General features: G+C 40.8%; 2 protein-coding genes across 2 annotated transcripts in view; both read left to right on the top strand.

The window, feature by feature from the left end:
• Positions 1 to 12,007, top strand: part of ZHX1 (zinc fingers and homeoboxes 1) — a 28,955-nt gene extending 16,948 nt beyond the window's left edge. The window contains exons 3-4 of the mRNA XM_011973015.1: positions 3,955 to 6,804; positions 10,137 to 12,007. Coding sequence (XP_011828405.1) covers positions 4,180 to 6,801 — 2,622 coding nt within the window. The 5' untranslated portion in view covers positions 3,955 to 4,179 and the 3' untranslated portion in view covers positions 6,802 to 6,804; positions 10,137 to 12,007. The remainder of the gene's footprint in view (positions 1 to 3,954; positions 6,805 to 10,136) is intronic.
• Positions 12,008 to 19,640: 7,633 nt separating this feature from the next.
• LOC105534320 (chromosome unknown open reading frame, human C8orf76) overlaps positions 19,641 to 21,444 on the top strand; it is a 23,529-nt gene continuing 21,725 nt past the window's right edge. The window contains exon 1 of the mRNA XM_011973027.1: positions 19,641 to 20,165. Within this exon, the coding sequence (XP_011828417.1) occupies positions 19,661 to 20,165 (505 nt within the window). The 5' untranslated portion in view covers positions 19,641 to 19,660. The remainder of the gene's footprint in view (positions 20,166 to 21,444) is intronic.

Raw genomic sequence — 21,444 nt, 5'->3', positions numbered from 1 at the left:
GGCTGGAGTGCAGTGGCGCGATCTCGGCTCACTGCAACCTCCACCTCCCGAGTTCAAGTGATTCTCCTGCCTCAGCCTCCTGAGTAGCTGGGGTATTACAGGTGCACGCCACCACGCCTGGCTAATTTCTGTATTTTTAGTAGAGACGGGATTTCAGTGTTGTCTAGGATGATTGATCTCCTGACCCTGTGATCCACAGGCCTCGGCCTCCCAAAATGCTGGGATTACAGAAGTGAGCCACCGCACCTGGCTGATGGCTCCTCTTTTATCTGTTTTGACCTGGGATTTCTCATAACATTTTGTTTGAAGAAAGGGCTCCCTTGCTTAAAACAAAAAGTTTGAAAACCACCACTTTGAGGAAAAAGTTTCAGAAAGAAACCCTCCTGCCTTCCAACTATTATTATACCCCAATTAAATATAGTCTCTCTCAGATTCCAGGAAAGTAACAGTCACAAAATAGCTTACTCCTCTGCCTTTCAACAATTGCCTTTACTGTTCAAAATATGAGTGCTGCTCGTTTATTACTCTTCCACTTAACAATTTTTTTAGAAACAGTATCTTCCCATGTTGCCCAGTCTTGAACTCGTAGACTCAAGGCATCTTCCTGCCTTGGCTTCTTGAATAGCTGGATTACAGATGTATACCATCATGTCTGGACCACTTATTTAGAGCCATTTAAGGAATTACCTGTTTCTAATGAGAAAAAATTATCAAACATCTGTGTTGATACTTGAAAAAAAGTAATGGCAACCCCTATTTGATTAAAAGATAACATTGGCTTAGTTTATAACATTTGGTTAAGAAATAGTTGTAAATATGAGTGATTTCTTTATAATATCTTAGAAATCAAGAATGTTTTAAAGAAGAAAAGAATGACACCTTTGAGAGTAGGGATCTGGATTATTAATACCACTATTATTTTTAAACTGATGCTCTTTATTTGGTAATATGGGAAATTAGGGAACAAAGGACATTTAGTCCAACTTTCCTTCTGCTGCTTGGATGTGTAGTCTCTATTTGAATAATTCCAATGAGGAGGATTTTACCATCCTTCAAAATCGGGGTATTCTCTCTTGGGACTGCTCTCTTTCCTAAAAATGTCTCTCCATTTACTGACTAGATGTATTGTCTCATAGGGACCTGGTTTTGCTTTATAATTTTTGAAGCACTCTCTTCTCTTCCATTCAGCTAGTGTGCCAGTAAATTAAAAATAGCTCTAATTTGTGGTGGAGAATAAATGAAATCACTTACCCATTTTATTCATTTTCATTTGGATTAGACTTCAGAAACACCAACTTTAGCAGTAAACTTTTTATTTTACAAATTTTAGGTATAAAATTTATTTAAATATATTTGTATGATCCTAATTCATGTTTTCTTGATGATTTAGTTATTGTGAATTTCAGATACTGTTCTCTATGGTGATGCCTCCTGCAGGTCCTGTTGAGTTTTGTAGGACTATTTTCCTGTTCGTTCTAGTGAATTTAATAAACATTGAGTGATTACCTCCCTGAATTCAGGCTTCTTGTATGCACTTGGGAATGCAACATTAATGAGATGTCAGCCAAAATAGCTCAGCTAGGAGAGCATTAGGTTGAAGATACAAAGTTTCTTGGCTCAATCCAGAGTTTTGTGGACTTTATCTCAAAAAAGTTGTGTCTCAGTCTCTTCGTGTTCCTATAGGAATACCCAGAGCTAGGTAATTTAGAAAGATGAAGGGTTTATTTGGTTCACAGTTCTGCAGACTGTATAAGAAGCATGGCTCCAGCATCTGCTTCTGGTGATGGCCTCAGGCAGCTTCCACTCATGACAGAAGATGATGGGGAATCCATGTGTGCAGAGATCACATGGCAAGAAAGGAAGCAAGAGAGACAGGGGAGAGGTGCCAGGTTTTTCCTAACCATCAGCTCTTGTAGGAACTGATAGGGTGAGAACCACATGGACAGCACCAAACTGTTCACGAGGGATCTGACCCCATGACCCAGACACCTCCTGTTAGGCTCTACCTCCAACATTGGGGACCGAATTTCAACATGAGATTTGGAGGGATCAAGCATCCAAATTATAGCAAGCTGTTATTAAAAAAAAGAGAGAGACACAATATCTATAGTAAGGAGACCACAGATATGAATGGGGGTGCAGGGACAGAAATGTAATATTACTCTGCCATGTACAGTATGGTAAGTACTAGACTAGAATATAAACAGGGGAGGAAATGAGACCAAGTGAAAGGGAGAAGGTGGTCTCTAGTAGGGCTCCCCATCCCCTGTACCACAGACCAGTACCAATCCATGACCTGTTAGGAACTGGGCCGCACGGCAGAAAGTGAGAGGTAGGCAAGCAAGCATTACCGCCTGAACTCTGCCCTCTGTTAGATGAGTGGCGGCATTAGATTCTCATAGAAGCACAACCCTATTGTGACTGCACATGCGAGGGCTCTAGGTTGCACACTCCCTGTGAGAATCTAATGCCTGATCTGAGGTGGAACAGTTTCATCCCAAAACCATCTCATCCCCCTGCAGTGCGGTATTTGGAAAAATGGTCTTCCATGAAACAGGTCCCTGGTGCCAAAAAGGTTGGGGACTGCTGTCCTGGAGGGCACACAGAGAGATCAGTGCATCCAGTGTCCTAACCTAAGGAAGCGCCTGAGCAAGGGTCTGAAAGTGCATTGAATGTCTGTGGATTGTCAGTCATTTCTAGTGTACCTAAAGCATAAGGAAATAGGAGGAAGGAAAGCGGGGTTAGACTAGGTTGTGAAAGGGATTATATGTCTGTCCCACAAGGAGTTTGGACTTTATTCTTTCAACATTGGGGACCTGTATCAGGAGACTGATGTGGTTGGATATGCTTTATAACTTTTGGTAGCATTGTGGCAAGTGCTAAGAATAATGTTTCTGGTAGACCATGCACGGTGGCTCATGCCTGTAATCCTAGCACTTTTGGAGGCCAAAGTGGACAGATCACCTGAGGTCAGGAGTTCGAGTCCAGCCTGGCCAACATGGTGAAACCCTGTCTCTACTAAAACTACAAAAATTAGCCAGGCGTGGTGGCAAGCACCTGTAATCCCAGCTACTCGGGACGCTGAGGTAAGAGAATCGTTTGAACCCAGGAGGTAGAGGTTGCAGTGAGCCGAGATTGCGCCACTGCACTCCAGCCTGGGTGGCAGAGTGAGACTCTGTCTTTAAAAAAAAAAAAAAAAGAGAGAATGATGTTTCTGAAACTTTGATTATTCATCCTCCATCTTTGCTATTTTTGCCATACTTGAAGCATGCTTTTGGCTGATGAGTTAGACCAGTAGGAAGAAGCGGATGTAACTAATGAACTAATGGATTAAATTTCTTGTCTTTTTTTTTTTTTTGAAATGGAGTCTCACTCTGTTGCCCAGGCTGGAATGTAGTGGCGTGATCTTGGCTTACAGCAATCTCTGCCTCCTGGGTTCAAGTGATTCTCCTACCTCAGCCTCCGGACAAGCTGGGACTACAGGCACCTGCCACTGCACCTGGCTAATTTTTGTATTTTTAGTAGAGATGGAGTTTCACCATGTTGGCCACGCTGAATTTCTTACACACTTAATGGCCATAATATTTTAGTAGCTGTGAATGTTTTTTATAGTGTTAAAGTTCCTCCCTTGTTAACATTGCCATTTCACATTAATAGTAGTGTGCTTGCCAAAGCAGGCCCTTTCCCCCTTGTCTTCTAATATATAGCTGGCTAAAAAATTCAAATGAATAAGCTTGTGGCTGACCCAAGGTAAAGTACTTAATGTTCAGTAAGTTAGTTGGCTTGGAGACATTTATTTTGATCTTCAGAGGACATTTTTTCTGATTCTTATCTTATTCTAGATCTTTATAACTGAGCTATCCAGCCACTTCATATAAGAGAACTATAACTATAATTTGTTTAAAAGATCATAGTTACTTGTTTTAAAACATGTTTAAATTTATTTTAATGTAGGTGATTGGAGTTGTGCTTCAAAAATTTCAGAAATTCAACAGTATTTTATCTGCCAACAATAAGCTCTTTACTTGATTGCACCATGAGAAAGCTGCTAATGAGACTTGTTGAGCACAAAAATGGACTTGAAGAACGAAAAGCCATTGTTTTCAAATGAAGAACACTGAACAGTTTTAAGCCTCAATGCTTTTTAATCACCACTGAGCTTTTCCTCATAACATCAGAATGGCAAGCAGGCGAAAATCAACAACACCTTGCATGGTCCTTGCCAGTGAACAAGATCCAGACCTTGAGTTGATATCAGATTTGGAGGAAGGTCCTCCTGTACTTACACCTGTAGAAAACACCAGAGCAGAGAGTATCTCAAGTGATGAAGAAGTAAATGAATCTGTGGATTCCGACAATCAGCAAAATAAAAAAGTTGAAGGTGGATATGAATGTAAATATTGTACTTTTCAAACTCCAGATCTAAATATGTTTACTTTTCATGTGGATTCAGAACATCCCAACGTAGTGCTAAATTCATCCTATGTTTGTGTCGAATGCAATTTTCTTACCAAAAGGTATGATGCACTTTCTGAGCATAATCTGAAATATCACCCAGGAGAAGAGAATTTTAAGTTGACTATGGTGAAACGTAATAACCAGACAATCTTTGAACAAACAATAAATGATCTGACTTTTGATGGTAGTTTTGTTAAAGAGGAGAATTTAGAGCAAGCAGAACCTACAGAAGTTTCTTCTTCAGGAATATCTATCAGTAAAACTCCTATCATGAAAATGATGAAAAATAAAGTGGAAAACAAACGGATTGCAGTTCATCATAACTCAGTTGAGGACGTTCCTGAAGAGAAAGAGAATGAAATCAAACCAGACCGTGAAGAAATTGTAGAAAACCCAAGTTCTTCAGCTTCTGAATCGAATACAAGTACTTCCATTGTAAACAGAATACATCCAAGTACTGCCAGCACGGTAGTGACACCAGCAGCAGTTCTTCCTGGATTGGCACAGGTGATAACTGCTGTATCTGCTCAGCAGAATTCTAATTTGATTCCCAAAGTCTTAATCCCTGTTAATAGCATTCCCACCTACAATGCTGCATTGGATAACAATCCCCTTTTACTTAACACCTACAACAAATTCCCTTATCCAACAATGTCAGAAATTACAGTTCTTTCTGCTCAAGCAAAATATACAGAGGAACAGATCAAGATATGGTTTTCAGCCCAACGTTTAAAACACGGTGTTAGTTGGACTCCCGAGGAAGTAGAGGAGGCAAGAAGGAAACAATTCAATGGAACAGTGCATACTGTACCTCAGACCATAACTGTTATTCCTACACACATTTCCACAGGGAGTAATGGTTTACCATCTATTTTACAGACATGCCAAATAGTTGGTCAGCCTGGTCTGGTCCTTACTCAAGTGGCTGGAACAAACAGCTTGCCAGTTACAGCACCTATAGCCTTGACAGTGGCAGGCGTTCCAAGTCAAAATAATGTACAGAAAAGTCAGGTACCTGCTGCTCAGCCTACTGCAGAAACAAAGCCAGCAACAGCAGCAGTTCCAGCTTCTCAAAGTGTCAAACATGAAACTGCATTGGTAAACCCCGATTCATTTGGCATTCGGGCGAAAAAGACAAAAGAGCAACTGGCAGAATTAAAAGTTAGCTACCTTAAAAATCAGTTTCCCCATGATTCAGAAATTATCAGACTTATGAAAATAACAGGCCTGACAAAAGGAGAGATTAAAAAATGGTTTAGTGACACAAGGTACAACCAGAGAAATTCAAAGAGTAATCAGTGCTTACATCTCAACAATGATTCATCTACCACCATTATTATAGACTCCAGTGATGAAACCACGGAATCCCCATCTGTTGGTACTGCACAGCCTAAGCAATCCTGGAATCCTTTTCCTGACTTTACTCCCCAAAAATTTAAAGAGAAAACTGCAGAGCAGCTTCGTGTCCTTCAGGCAAGTTTTCTCAACAGCTCTGTACTTACAGATGAAGAATTAAATAGGTTAAGGGCACAAACCAAACTTACCAGAAGAGAAATCGATGCTTGGTTTACAGAGAAGAAGAAATCAAAAGCTTTAAAGGAAGAGAAAATGGAGATAGATGAAAGTAATGCAGGTAGTTCCAAAGAAGAAGCTGGAGAAACTTCTCCTGGAGATGAATCTGGTGCACCTAAGTCAGGGAGTACAGGCAAGATATGTAAAAAAACACCTGAGCAGCTGCACATGCTTAAGAGTGCATTTGTCCGGACACAGTGGCCATCACCAGAAGAATATGACAAGTTGGCCAAAGAAAGCGGGCTTGCTAGAACAGACATAGTTAGTTGGTTTGGGGACACCCGTTATGCTTGGAAGAATGGAAACTTGAAATGGTACTACTACTATCAGAGCGCCAATTCAAGTAGTATGAATGGTCTGTCTTCCCTTAGGAAAAGAGGGAGAGGGAGACCCAAAGGACGGGGAAGAGGAAGACCACGTGGGCGGCCTAGAGGAAGCAAAAGAATTAACAACTGGGACAGGGGACCATCACTCATAAAATTTAAAACTGGAACTGCAATACTTAAGGATTATTACCTGAAGCACAAGTTTCTTAATGAGCAAGACCTTGATGAACTTGTTAACAAATCACATATGGGCTATGAGCAGGTCAGAGAGTGGTTTGCAGAAAGACAGAGAAGATCAGAATTAGGTATAGAATTATTTGAGGAAAATGAGGAGGAAGATGAAGTTATTGATGACCAGGAAGAGGATGAAGAAGAAACAGATGATAGTGACACTTGGGAACCTCCACGACATGTGAAACGGAAGCTTTCTAAATCAGATGACTGAAATGTAAGTTATATAAATTTTTAATCTGTGTATATGTTCATCAACCACATACATTTTGAACAGTCACCTTGTTGTATCAGTCATCTTCATTTTTGATAGTTTTTTCTGAAGTAGTTTTTCTTTTCCCTGATAAGTCTAGGTACCACTAGTATAGCCAAGAGATAAATGATTATCATGTGTAGTTTTATTATTATTATGTAGAGTTTAATGTCTTAATTACTAGTTTTCATATGAATTGGGGTTTTTTTTACTTTGTTTTGAAGGAAAGTTACCCAGTCTCTATGAAGGGAGACTGGCGGTCGGGTTGAGGGGATTCACAAACAAATACTAAAGATAACTAAAATGTATTTATTGCAACGCCCCCTTCACTAAAGCTTCATTTTTTGCCTATTTAAGGAAAGAATTCAAAAATGAAAACTAAAAGGAAGGGGAAAAGTACACCAAAGGAAAGACCACAGGGTTGAGGATTGCACAGTTTTTTTAGGAAACTAGGTGAAAATGGGTATCTTTTTTTCTTCATTGCATTGCTCTCAAAACTTTATTCGATTTTTAACTAGAGTTAAAATGTTTTATGTATTTATGAAATTACTCGGTATCTTTTTAGTAATTTATAAAATTACTCAATATCTTTTTCTGTTAAAAGTCAAAGGTCTGTTTTAGGCCATATATAAATTCATGTTTGCTTAGGTAGCATCTGTCTTTGAAAACTGTGATATAAATTATTTCTGTTTTAGAGATCAAAAGGCAAATAACAGATTTGATATTAACCCAATTACTTAAAATATCTTTTCATTCTTTGGTATAAAACAAACCTGCTACCAGCACTAACATTGTATTTGATTTAAAGTATATCTCTGTAGTCTTAAAAATGCAAATAAATATGGCTTAAATTTGAAAGGTTTTGGCATGTTCCTTAAATCTTAGTTATATAAATTGGATTAATTAAAGTTGTACTGTAGTTGCAAATCAGATACCTGCTTTGGAGTTAGGAATTGAATTTTTAATACTTCTGGAATTTAATAACATAGTTTTGTTCTTTGCTATTCTTTGTTTTGGAGTGTTCCAGGGTAAAAGTACACTGTTTTGAAAACAATGCAGTTGTCATGAAATGTTTGTGTATGTCTGTCAGTAGTCCAAACAGCATCTTGCTATCAGAAATGACTGCAGTGTTCTCAAACAGTAAGAAAGGAAATGAGACATTGACCCTCATTATTATTTTACAAGTGAGCATGCTTACTTATTTCCTTGGCTTTTTGCATCGGTATCCCATCCCCTACTTCTATGCTTTCTTATTCTGTGCAGTTTTTCCTTAATTCCCTTATATCTCCTCTCTGGTTTTATTTATTTTAACAATTATTTATAGAGAGTTTAATGTGTGCCAGGCACTGTTCTTACTGTCTGGCAATCCTTTTTCAGGTTTTCTCCTTGTTAATATTTTTTAAGGGATAACAGATGAAACTAAAAATGTACCTATTTTAATAAGCAGTATAAATATCATTCCAGGTTATAGGGTATAATGTAATCATTTTAAGTTATAAGAATTTAAACAGTTTCGTACAGCTTTATCCTGAAGTGCAGCCCTCCATTTCCTAATGTCAGAAATCTTCAGAGCAGGCTTTCTTCTGACCCAGATACATAAAATATTTTTAACGGCCTTTTTTTTTTTTATTGCTAAACACAAGAATGTGCACTCAGCCAAGATTAAATCAACAAATTTGTTGCTGCAGTGAATGTTGTTGTTGTAACCTCTGCAATGATTTTTTTGGGGACTTGCAGTCTTTCAAAAATATTGCAAATTTTTTAGTACAATTTAGTTTGACCTTTAAGTTTGTATAGATAATTCTTATGTTATATATTAACACTGTAATGGATACTAATTCTGGTCAGAAAAATTCACCTAAAGCTACAGTTTTCAAAAAATTATATGATGTATGCTATACATGCACTGTATTAGTCCATTTTCACACTGCTATAAAGAACTACCTGAGACTGGGTAATTTATGAAGAAAAGAGGTTTAGTTGACTCACAGTTCTGCCGGCTTAACAAGAAGCATGACTGGGAGGCCCCAAGAAACTTACAGTCATGGCAGAAGGTGAAGGGGAAGAAGGGTAAGCACGCACATCTCACCATGACCGAACAGGAGAGAGAGCAAAAGGGGATGTTCCATACAACTTTCAAACAGCCAGATCTCGTGAGAACTCACTGACTATCATGAGAACAGCCAGAAGGGAAGTCCGCCCGCCCCCATGATTCAGTCACCTCCCACCAGGCTCCCTCCCCCGGCACGCCCTGATTAAAAGTTATGTATGGGCTTATACAATTTCAAATGTAAAAACAGCCTATTTACATGTGTTGAAACAATAAGATTTTGTGGTATCACTGTCCCTTAATAGTTACAATTCACGGTAAGATTTGGGTGGGGACCCAGAGCCAAACCATATTACATACATTTGTGGTAGCATAGAAGCATGCCTTGCTTTTTAAATACACAAAAGTCTAAATTTATAAAACATCAAGTTATCATTGGCTTAGTAAAATAATTTTTCAGTTATAAGAGGATTCACCATAGCCTTCTCTAAACAGTTATTTCTTCATTTAAATATTCTTCAATTTACCAAAAAAGTTACCAAAACCTTCCCAAAATAGTTATTACAGGAAGTGAGGTACATATATATCTTTTGTAGGCCGGGCGCGGTGGCTCAAGCCTGTAATCCCAGCACTTTGGGAGGCCGAGGCGGGCGGATCACGAGGTCAGGATATCGAGACCATCCTGGCTAACACGGTGAAACCCCGTCTCTACTAAAAAATACAAAAAAACTAGCCGGGCGAGGTGGCAGGCGCCTGTAGTCCCAGCTACTCGGGAGGCTGAGGCAGGAGAATGGCGTAAACCCGGGAGGTGGAGCTTGCAGTGAGCCGAGATCGGGCCACCGCACTCCAGTCTGGGCGACAGAGCGAGACTCCGTCTCAAAAAAAAAAAAAAAAATCTTTTGTAGCTTATATAGAAATAGAAAAAAGTACAAGTCTTTAGATTTCATAGTCTGCTTATTACAGATGCTGACAATGAAATATATACTCCCTGCTAATACAATTTTAAATTAATTATTACATAAAGGTGATAAATGTTTATAAGCAAATCTAGCATATGAAGAACATATACATAGATGAGTTGCACACAAAGTCTAGTGTATTGTGTGAGACCTGTGGCAGGTGATTTCAAGAGAATACAAAAGATGTATTTTCATGAATAATTGATACTTTTATTTCTAAAAGTAGTAAAAATTAAAATGCGGTTTTCTTTAAATTTTCAGTTTTTTATGATGTTTTTCTTTTATAGCTGCCTAAAACGTTGAAGGAGAATCAATTCTTCAACTCAAGATGTCTGATTTACTGTGAATTGGCCCAATCTTTGATGACATTGAAAACGTTTTGGGGCATACACACTCAAAAAACAGGATCCAATACCCAAAAGAAATGGAACTTAATGTTGTGCCAAAGTTAAACTACTGCAGTTGGTGGAAGTTCTGCAATGTAAATAGAACACTAATTAAAAAACAACTTGTAAAAATTCAATTTAAATTTTAATACAGTACATTTTTATTCTAATATGATGGAGACATTCTGAATCTTAGACTTTCTGAGGGGGTTTAATGACCACTAGAGCTTGTCCTCATATTCAGTCCAGCTTAATACTGTGTGTCTAGTAAGATGGGCTATATTGCCTCTATTCTTTGAGATGTGATTAAGCTTAGAACTTTGACCAAAAATTTTACAGTAAAAATTGTTAGGAATGGGTAAAAAAACCAAACCCTGATTTATTACTATGTCTTATTTATCAGACCCTGCACTAAGATTAAAAGTTGTGCATGGGCTTATACAATTTCAAATGTAAAAACAGCCTATTTATATATGTTGAAACAATAAGATTTTATGGCTTCACTGGCCCTTAATAATTGGATCCTTCATTAAACACATTCATGGATACCACTGTTTCTACTGTTACTTGTTCCATTAGAAACTGATTTGCTTTTCTTAAACTGAAGGTAATTAATTCTGAAGAAGGAAAAGAAACTGGCATGATAATTTGGATAGGGAGAAACTTTGAAATAAATACTGCACCAAAAAATGTGAAAAATAATCATGTAGTAAATATATACTTAGTGTTTTCTTACAATCGTGGAAATCAGAAATGTTTATACAGGTGTCAGATCAGAATTTTTAAGAGTTATCTTTCAGTGAAATTCTACTTTTATAACAATTTCAGTGAATAGAGAAAAAATTCTGAACTGATCATAATGAGTTAAAAGTTAGCTTTTCACTTATGAATCATGGGAGTGTTAACTGTTAACTCGGCGTATCAGGAGACTGAAAGTTCATACTAACTTACAAACTTTGTAAAGACTGGTGCTGTTCATTCATGTTGGGAAGAACCCTTTCTTTTGTGACCATAGGACCATTTTTCAAAACGCGCTTTCTTCGTAGAAGAAATGTTCAGTTTAAATTAGCTTTGGATTTTAACATGTTTTTCTGAATGACCAGATGTAGGCTTGGCCAGTTTATTTTCTCTAATTTAATGAATAATAAATATTAAGCTCTTGGTTAAATGTTTTTCAGCCATTGAAAATGTTATGAAAAAGCCTTGAATATGCATGCTGCTTTCATTTTTATAAACTTTTTATTTTTTAACTATAGCTTTATTAGTAATTCCAAAATGCTGCAATGTAGCTGATTTCCTCACTCAGACAGCTGGCTTTGTGGGTGGCTTTTTTCATACTATTGTTAACTTTTTTAAAAAAGAAGCAATGTAAAGACTGTAATGCACTAAGCTTTTTTTTCTTTTACACGTTTAAAAACTTCTTAAAAGCACTCTGTAATATAATGATTAAATTGCTCCCTTTTATAAACCATTGCTAATGTGGTCTGAGTTTTGTTTGACAATAATTTTAATGTTCTCAAAATTTGAAATGTCAAGTATTAGAAATGAAGCCTTTGAATATATTTGTTTCCCTTGCAATATGTTAACTCTGTGTAGCTGTAAATAACTATTAATAAATTTCCCTCATCTCTTTTATAGGCCTGATAAAATTCTTCTCTGACGTTTGCTAGCTTTTAAATACATTTATTTGACAGAGCAAAAGAACCCTCTTCTGGTTGATTGTGACCTTGAATACAAAATAAAAGTTAGTAGTGATTAGTAGTTTACAGTGACCTTTTTTTCATTTTATTAACGAAGTCAATTTTTAAAACATTGTGGTAAAGCATATATCACATACTATTTGCCATTATACCAGTTTTTAAGTATAAATTCAATGGCATTAATTATATTCACAATGCTGTACCACCTTCACCACTATTTCCAAAAGTTTTTCATCACTCCAAACAGAAACTCGGAACCATTAAGCAATAACTCCCCATTCCTTCCAGCCCCTGGTAACCTCTAATCTACTTTTTGTCTCTATGAATTTGTGTATTCTTGATATTTCAAAGAAGTAGAGTCCTACAATATTTGCCCTTTTGTGTCTGGCTTATTTCACTTACAGTTTTCAAGGTTCATCCATGTTGTAGCATATATCAAGACTTTGTTTCTTTTCATGGCTGAATTATGTTTTATTATGTATGTGTGTGTGTGTGTGTGTCTATACACATATGCACTTCCCCCCACACACATTTTGTTTATCCATGTATCTGTTGATGGAAACTTTTTTCCCACCTTTTGGCAATTGTGAATAATGCTGCAGTGAACACTGGCATACAAGGATCTGAGTACCCGTTTTCAGTTCTTTTGAGTATATCAAGGAGTAGTATTCCTGAATCATGTGGTGTTCTGTGTTTAATTTGTTGAGGAACCACCAAACTCTTCCACAGTGCCAGGATGTTCTCTGAAGCATCTGTACCATTTTACATTCCACTAGCAATATGCAAGCATTCCAGTTTCTCCACATTTTTGCCAACACCTTTCGTTTTCAGTTTTAAAAAGTCATTATAAGCCCAGTGTGATGGTCTGTGTCTGTAGTCCCAGCTACCAGGGAGGCTGAGGTGGGAGGATCACTTGAGCCTAGGTGTTTGAGGCCAGTGAGAGCAATACAGTGAGACCCCATTTCTAAAAATAAAAAAATAAAAATTATAGCCATCCTAGTAAGTATAAAGTAGTGTCTCATTGTGGTTTTGATTTGCATTTCCCTAATGAAGAATGATAATGTCATTAGGAAAATGCAAATCAAAACCACATCTTTTCATATAGTTATTTATATATCTTCCTTTGAATATATTGAACGTCTGTTCAATCCTTTGCCCAGTTTTTAATGGGGTTGCCTTTTTGTCGTTCAGTTTTAGCTCTTTATATGTTCTGGATGTTACAGCTTTATCAGATACAGATGCTTCTTGACTTAGAATGGAGTTCGTCCTGATAAACCCATTGTACGTTAAAATTTTTATAAGTTGAAAATGCATTTAATACCCTGATGAACTCACCATAAACTTGAACTATCATAAATTATTATTATTTTTTAAGACGGAGTCTCACTCTGTCACCCAGGCTGGAGTGCAACCTCTGCCTCCTGGTTTCAAGCAATTCTCATGCCTCAGCCTCCCAAGTATCTGGGATTACAGGTGCCCGCCACCATGCCCAGCTAATTTTTATATTTTCAGTAGTGACGGGGTTTCACCATGTTGGCCAGACCGGTCTCAAACTCCTGACCTCAGGTAATCCACCCACCTTGGCCTCCCAAAGTGCTGGGATTACAGGCATGAGCCACTGCACCCAGCCACAATCATAAATTACAAATCCACGTGTTCCTCAGTTTACCATGGGGTTAGGTTACCATGGGATTATGTGTTAGTAAATCCATCTTAAGTTCATCATCATTTGGGGACTGTCTGTATTAACGACTTGCAAATAAGTTGATCCTCATCATGGATTCTGTATATGCAAATTTGCCTACACATTAAAATGTATTTGTAACCCCCAAATCAGTACTCATAGTACTTTCTTGGTCATTCCTGCACATATACAGAATGGAAAAAAACACTGTGTTGCTCAGTGCACATGTTCCCAGCAAAGGTCAACCAAAGAGATGCTTTTGCCTTGTTTCAGGTCTCATACTGTAGAGACCTGAGTGTGTGTGTGTGTACGTAGGAATTAAAAAGCATCCTTTTTGTAGTCTATTTTTTGCTGTGTTTTCCATATTTTTCTGCTTTCTGCAGTTTAAAATGGTCCCAAGTGTAGTGCTGAAGTGCTGTCAGTGTTTCTAAATATTAGAAGGCTGTCATGTGCCCTATGGAGAAAATATGTGTTAGATAAGCTTCATTCAGGCATGAGTTACAGTGCTGTTGGTCATGAGTTCAGTGTTAATGAATCAACAGTATTAAATAAGGTGTCTTTAGGCTGGGCACGGTGGCTTATGCCTGTAATCCCAGCACTTTGGGAGGCCGAGGCTGGTGGATCACAAGGTCAGGAGATCGAGACCATCCTGGCTAACACGGTGAAACCCCATCTCTACTAAAAAGTTACAAAAAAATTAGCTGGGCGTGGTAGTGGGCACCTGTAGTCCTAGCTACTGGGGAGGCTGAGGCAGGAGAATGGTGAGAAACTGGGAGACAGAGCTTTCAGTGAGCCAAGATCAAGCCACTGCACTCCAGCTTGGGCAACAGAGCGAGACTCTGTCTCAAAAAAAAAGGGGGTCTTTAAACAAAAAAATACAAAACATGGTGATGTTTTGATTGATTGATATATATTGTGACCAGAGGCTCGCAGGACCCTAACCCTCGGAGCGTGTATTCAGGATTTGCTAATTCAGTGTGACTTTATAGAATGTAATAACTGAATAATGAGAATTAACTGTATTTTTCTCATTCTATAGGCTGTATTTTCATTTTCTTGATAATGTCCTTTGATACACAAAAAGTTTTAAGTTTTCTGGAGCCCAGTTTATCTATTTTTGTTGTTGTTGCTTGTGTGCTTTTGGTGTCATATCTAAGAATCTATTACCAGGCTGGGCGCGGTGGCTCATACCTATAGTCCCAACGCTTTGGGAGGCCAAGGCAGGTGGATCACCTGAGGTCAGGAGTTCAAGACCAGCCTGGCCAACATGACAAAACCCCATCTCTACAAATATAAAAAAATTAGCTGGATGTGATGGCACACTCCCGTAATCCCAGCTACTCAGTAGGCTAAGGCAGGAGAATCACTTGAACCCAGGAGGTGGAGGTTGCAGTGAGCTGAGATCACCACTGCACTCCAGCCTGGGTGATAAACCGAGACTCTGTCTCAGAAAAAAAAAAAAAAATTACCAAATTCAAGGTCATGAATAATTTTCTTCTAAGGGTTTTATGATTTTAGCTCTTATATTTAGGTCATTAATCCATTTTGAGTTAATTTCTTAATATGGTGTGAGGCAGGGGTCCAACTTCATTCTTTTGCATGTGGTAATCCAGTTGTCCCAGCATCATCTGTTGAAGCAATTATTCTTTCCCCCATTGAATGGACTTGAGACCCTTGTCAAAAACCAATTGGCTATAAATGTGTGAAGGTTTACCTCTGAACTCTTAGTTCTGTTCCATTGGTTGATATTTCTATCCTTATGCCAGTACCACATTGTTTTAATTAATGTAGCTCTGTGGTAAGCCCAAGCTGGAGAGGCCGTGTTTGGGATGTGTACAAACAAGGCAGAGAAGTCACTCTGCCTAGACACACAGAAGAAATGAGAGTACCTAAGGCGCTAGAATATGGGGCAGGCAGAACCAGCCAGTGACAGACATGGTTCTCCACGTCTTCATGAAGCTCTGCCATTTTGTTTTCGGGGGATATTTAACAACATGTCAAATAAAGTTGACTTTGAACTGATCTACTCACTACCTGGGACTTTGGACAAGTTACCGCTCAGATCCTATTAATATTTCCTTATCTGTAAAAATGGGAATAATAACATCTAAACTCAGATTATGAGAATAAATAAAAATAATAGGGTGCCCATAGCATGACCTCATTATAGATGCTCAATAAATGTTGGTTCTTTCCCTCCCCTACTTGTAGATAGGACATGAACTTCTGACTTAGAACTGAGAAGTGCTCCTCTGCTCCTTTTGCCATTTCCTGGTTCTCGCTCTCTCTTTGTTTGAGACGTCGTTTCACTCTTGTTGCCTAGGCTGGAGTGCAATGGTGCGATCTCAGCTCACCACAACCTCCTCCCGGGTTCAAGTGATTATCTGCCTAAGCCTCCCAAGAAGCTGGGATTACAGGCATGCGCCACCACGCCTGGCTGATTTTGTATTTTTAGTAGAGACAAGGTTTCTCCATGTTGGTCACACTGGTCTTGAACTCCCTATCTCAGGTGATTTGCCCGCCTCAGCCTTCCAAAAAGTGCTGGGATTACAGGCATGAGCCACCTTTCCCAGCTCCTTTCTTTTATTTACCCATTCACCCATCCATTCAACAGGATTTGGATCTCCATAAATCAAACACATTTATTGCAGTGGTCTGAGCTAATCCCTGACTGGGGGCTGAGTTGACAAGATTGAAAAAGACACCACCTCTAACCTCCAACAGTCCACACAGAGTGCTAAATGCCACCGTGGATAGATAGAAGCATGGAAGAATTACAGGAAAGAAGGATGGCTGCCTGGAGGAGGTGGTGGTTACCTTGTGATAGGGAACTCAGTCACCTCAATCAAAAATCAGATTTTTATAGATAAAAGTCTACAGAAACAGGTTTTAATTGCAACCACACAATTTTAGATACTTGCAGAATTCTAGTTTCCTAACACTGCCTAACACTTGGCATTTCCTTAGTGTATGAGGTGGATTTAACAGTTACAGAGCATATAATGCCCTTCTATTTTATTGGTTTACTTTTTTAAAATGACATTACCCTAGCGCCTCTCTATCAAATGAGGCAGAGGTGTGTAACTTGGGGTCCCAGACCCCGGGTCCTCAGTAGTGATAGGAGTCTTTGAAGTGTTTTCATTATTGCCTGAGGTCCGATGCTAATCATATTTTACCTTTCTTCAGGCTTCCTAGGGCCCTAACAGCTGCTGCTTTGCTTTCAAGTGGAATTCTTTTTTTTTTTTTTTAAGATGGAGTCTCGCTCTGTCGCCCAGGCTGGAGTGCAGTGGCCGGATCTCAGCTCACTGCAAGCTCTGCCTCCCGGGTTTACGCCATTCTCCTGCCTCAGCCTCCCGAGTAGCTGGGACTACAGGCCCCCGCCCCCTCACCCGGCTAATTTTCTGTATTTTTTAGTAGAGACGGGGTTTCACCATGTTAGCCAGGATGGTCTCGATCTCCTGACCTCGTGATCCGCCCACCTCGGCCTCCCAAAGTGTTGGGATTACAGGCTTGAGCCACCGCGCCTGGCTCAAGTGGAATTCTAATGTACAGTGAGGCAATGCTGGTAGACTTAGGCTGGGTAGAAGTTTGGATTGGCTGTTATATAGGATCTGGATTCTATTTTTTAAAGGAAAAATAAAATAATTATTAGTTAATAAATGCAGTTTTATACAGAAATCCTCCACAACTTTCAGGGAGAAACTGAAAGGGTCATTAGTGGTAAAAAGGCTGGAAACACCCGAGCCCAGGAATCCTGAGTCTAAAGGGCAAAGAACTACCTTTTATCCGTAAGCACCCTAACACTTCCTGTTTCAGCAGAAATGTGGTTTTTGTTTGTTTGTTTTTTCTTTTTATTTGAGACGGAGTTTCGCTCTGGTTGCCCAGGCTGGAGTGCAATGGTGTGATCTCGGCTCACCGCAATCTCCACCCGCCGAGTTCAAGGGATTCTCCTGCCTCAGCGTCCGAAGTAGCTGGGATTACAGGAATGCGCCACCACACCCTGCTAATTTTGTATTTTTAGTAGAGAAGGGGTTTCTCCATGTTTGCCAGGCTGGTCTCGAACTCCCGACCTCAGGTGATCTGCCGGCCTCAGCCTCCCAAAGTGCTAGGATTACAGGCGTGAGCCACCACTCCCGGCCAGAAAAATGTTTTAAACGGATCTTGATGAATTAATTCATCAGTAGCTAATACCTGGAGGCTGTTCAGGTGGAGCCTCCCACCCCAGGCTGCTGGATAAATGAGCTGGTTCTAGATTTTGGCAATAATTAGCAGAGAGATGGATTCTGACACCTAGGGGAGTGGATTAGGTGAGTTTGTGGAGGAAAAAGTTGGGTTGAAGAAAGAAGGATGAACCTGGTCAACATGAAGGAACCCCTCTCTACTGAAAATACAAAAAAATAGCTGGATGTGGTGGCCTGCGGGAGGCTGAGGTGGGAGGATGGCTTGAGCCCAGGAGGTTGAGGATGTAGTGAGTCGAAATCGCGCTTCTGCACTCTGGCCTGGGCGACAGAACGAGGCCCTGTCTCAGAAATAAACAAACAAATAAAATTTTAAAAAAGAACTCTGAAAGACATAAATAGTGTAAGAGAAACTGGTGAGAGTGAAGAGGAATAGGGAAAAAATAGGGAAAACCTGTATGTTTATTACCTACTGTGTAATATGGCACAATATTGTGCTGTACGATACTGGCCAATATTTTGTCAACAATCTCTGCTTTCTAGAGTCAAAAGTATAAGAATTGTAGTAAATTGTAGTAAATGTTAGTCTTAGAATTTTGAGATTTGGTGTTCTCCAGGGTCGAATGAATGCTCCCTGATCTAGCCTCCCACGGTATATTTCTGTGTTTTTTCTTTCATAAATGCATGAATGACTCCGGTCTTTTGTTATTGGTGGTAGTGTCTCTCGTCTGGAAGCACGGAGAGTACGAACTCATTTCTGTATTTCCCAACTTTCAGCCACGTAATGACTGAAACTTAACAAGTTACTTAACCTCTCCAAACTCCAATATCTTCAAAATAGGATTTGCAAAATGGGAATCACTGTGGCTTTCACAAGGTGGTCGTTAGCCGAAAAGAGAAAATGTGCTTAACACAGTGCCAGGAATGCACACTGGTTAAAAATTGGTACTTGCACCGGGCGCAGTGGCTCACTCCTGTAATCCCAGCACTTTGGGAGGACGAGGTGGGTGGATCGCTTTAGATCAGGAGTTCAAGACCAGCCTGGGCAACGTAATGAAACCCAGTCTCCACAAAAAATACAAAAGTTAGCTAGGCGCGGTGGCACGCACCTGTAGCCTCAGCTACTTAGGGGACTGAGGCGGGATGATCGGTTGAGCCCGGGAGTTCGAGGCTGCAGTGAACCATGATCTCGCCATTGCACTCCAACCTGGGTGACAGAGTGAGACCCTGTCTCAAAATTGTTTTATTTTATTTTATTTTTTATTTTGAGACGGAGTTTCACTCTTGTTGCCCAGGCTGGAGTGCAATGATGCGACCTCGGCTCACCGCAATCTCCGCCTCCCGGGTTCAAGTGATTCTCTTGCCTCAGCCTCCCAAGTGGCTGGGATTACAGGCACGCGCCACCATGCCCGGCTACTTTTTGTATTTTCAGTAGAGACTGGGGTACTCCATGTTGGTCAGGCTGGTCTCGAACTCCCGACCTCAGGTGATCCGCCCACCTTGGCCTCCCAAAGTGCTGGGATTACAGGCGTGAACCACCGCGCCCGGCCTTTTATTTTAATTTTTAAAAAGGTACCTGCGAGTTTTAAACAGCTACTCTGGGGCCAGCGTGCTTTTTGAGGCGTGCCGGTAAGGATCGTTCTGTCCATCTCCTGACAAGAAGTCAAAACCTCCGTCCTGGGGTTCGGTCAGTTAGTGGGTCAGATAATCATCTCAGCTCAACCGCTACTCCCAGCCAGCAGCGGCCACATCCCCGCGTCGCCCTCGAAGACTACAAGTCCCAGCCTGCCGCGCCCTGGGCCGTGGAAGCCCCGCCTTTTCCGGCGGGCCCCGCCTCCTCCTTGCCCCGGCCGCGGGCGCGCGATGGATACCGGGTGCTGGTTGTTGGGCGGCGAGTTCGAGGACTCTGTGTTCGAGGAGAGGCCGAAGCGGCGGTCAGGACCGCCCGCGTCCTACTGCGCCAAGCTCTGCGAGCCGCAGGTGAGAAGCTGGGGCCTCTTTGACTCATCCCGCACCCCAGGCCTCGCCCTCCGGGGGTCCCCGGCCCGTCCGCCCGCGCGAACGCAAACCCAGGCCAGCTCCAGCGCCCACCGCCTCCCCCGCGGTCCCTCACCCTACACGGGGAAGCGGACTTCCCAGGCCCCATTCCGGGTCCATGGGCGAGAATCCCCGCGTTGTCAGCAGCTTGACTCCCAACTGGCATTTGGCCGGCCTGGCTGTTGCCGGCTGGACTCACGCCCCGGCCCTGAAATCTCCGGTACCTCCCATTTGCCTTCACTACTCCTACAGCCGGGCGGTCAGGCCCCCCAAAACGGTGACGTCCGGCATACCCACTCGCCCCTCCCTCTTCAGCGAGCTCCCCCTCCCCGTACCAACCCCGCGCTGTTATATTCGTTTTTCAAGGCACATCTTAAATGTCACCTCCTCCAGAAAGTCTTTTCCGATTTCGTCTTCTAGCCAAATATTTTTCTTTGGCTCCCTTCCCTCTATTTAGCTTCTACTTAAAGCACTTGTCAGTATTCTCATGCAGTCCTGAGACCCGGAGTGCTAAATGATCGCACCAGCATGGGTTCTTGATGCCCTTGGCAGTGCCTAACCGTTTTTATTCATAATAGGGACTCCGAGAATATTTTTGAATTAGTACAGTATTACTTCCTATTCTTTCATGAGTGTAAATAGCTCATCAGTCAAAACTCATGTTTATGGAAAATACGGAAGTGTTCCGGGCACAGTGGTGAGTTCCTTCGCATATATTGTCTCATTCGTTCTTCACAATTGTACTGACAAGATGCCAGGCCCTCGATAATTACCGAATTATGTTTTGGGTTATTTCGGTTACATTTTCTCCTTATCACATAACGATCTTTCAAAGTTACCTTCAGCCCTGGATCACGTGGACTCAAAACAGGGAATGGGCTTGGAAACCACGTGGCAGAACATTAAAAAACTGGTTATGAGATAGGACTCTTGAATTCCAATATTGGCTTTACCACTTGCCTTGAAGGTGTCAGCTCCTTATTTGTCCCTTCAGAAAAATAATACATGCTGCCTCACAGAGTTATTGTGAGAGTGAAATGAGACGATGTATATGAAAATACTTTTGTCAGGTCTGATGTGCTGTACAGGTGCATAGAATTTAACACAAATTCTAAAGTTTGTTATTTTTTTTTTTTTTTTAGTCAAGTGATTTTTTTCTTTTTTTTTTCTTTTTTTTTTTTTTTGAGGTGGAGTTTGTCGCCCAAGCTGGAGTGCAATGGCGCGATCTCGGCTCACCGCAGCCTCCGCCTCCCGGGTTCAAGCGATTCTCCTGCCTCAGCCTCGGAACTAGCTGGGATTACAGACATATGCCACCATGCTGGCCTAATTTTGTATTTTTAGTAGAGACAGAGTTTCTCTACCGTTGTTAGCCAGGCTGGTCTTGAACTCCTAACCTCAAGTGATCTGCCCGCCTTGGCCTCCCAGAGTGCTGGGATTATAGGTGTAAGCCACTGCGTTTCCGTATATTATTTATTCAATAGTCAAATAATCTCAGTCTCACTTTCCTTTTTATCCATAGGATTTAAATCAGTAGAAAAGCAAATAAAGGCCGGGCGCGGTGGCTCAAGCCTGTAATCCCAGCACTTTGGGAGGCCGAGACGGGCGGATCA

The sequence above is a fragment of the Mandrillus leucophaeus genome, unplaced genomic scaffold (genome assembly GCF_000951045.1).
Source record: "Mandrillus leucophaeus isolate KB7577 unplaced genomic scaffold, Mleu.le_1.0 Scaffold133, whole genome shotgun sequence".
Lineage (NCBI taxonomy): Eukaryota > Metazoa > Chordata > Mammalia > Primates > Cercopithecidae > Mandrillus > Mandrillus leucophaeus.
The sequence above is the reverse complement of the archived record's forward strand: the minus strand, read 5'-3'. Positions and strand labels throughout refer to the sequence as shown.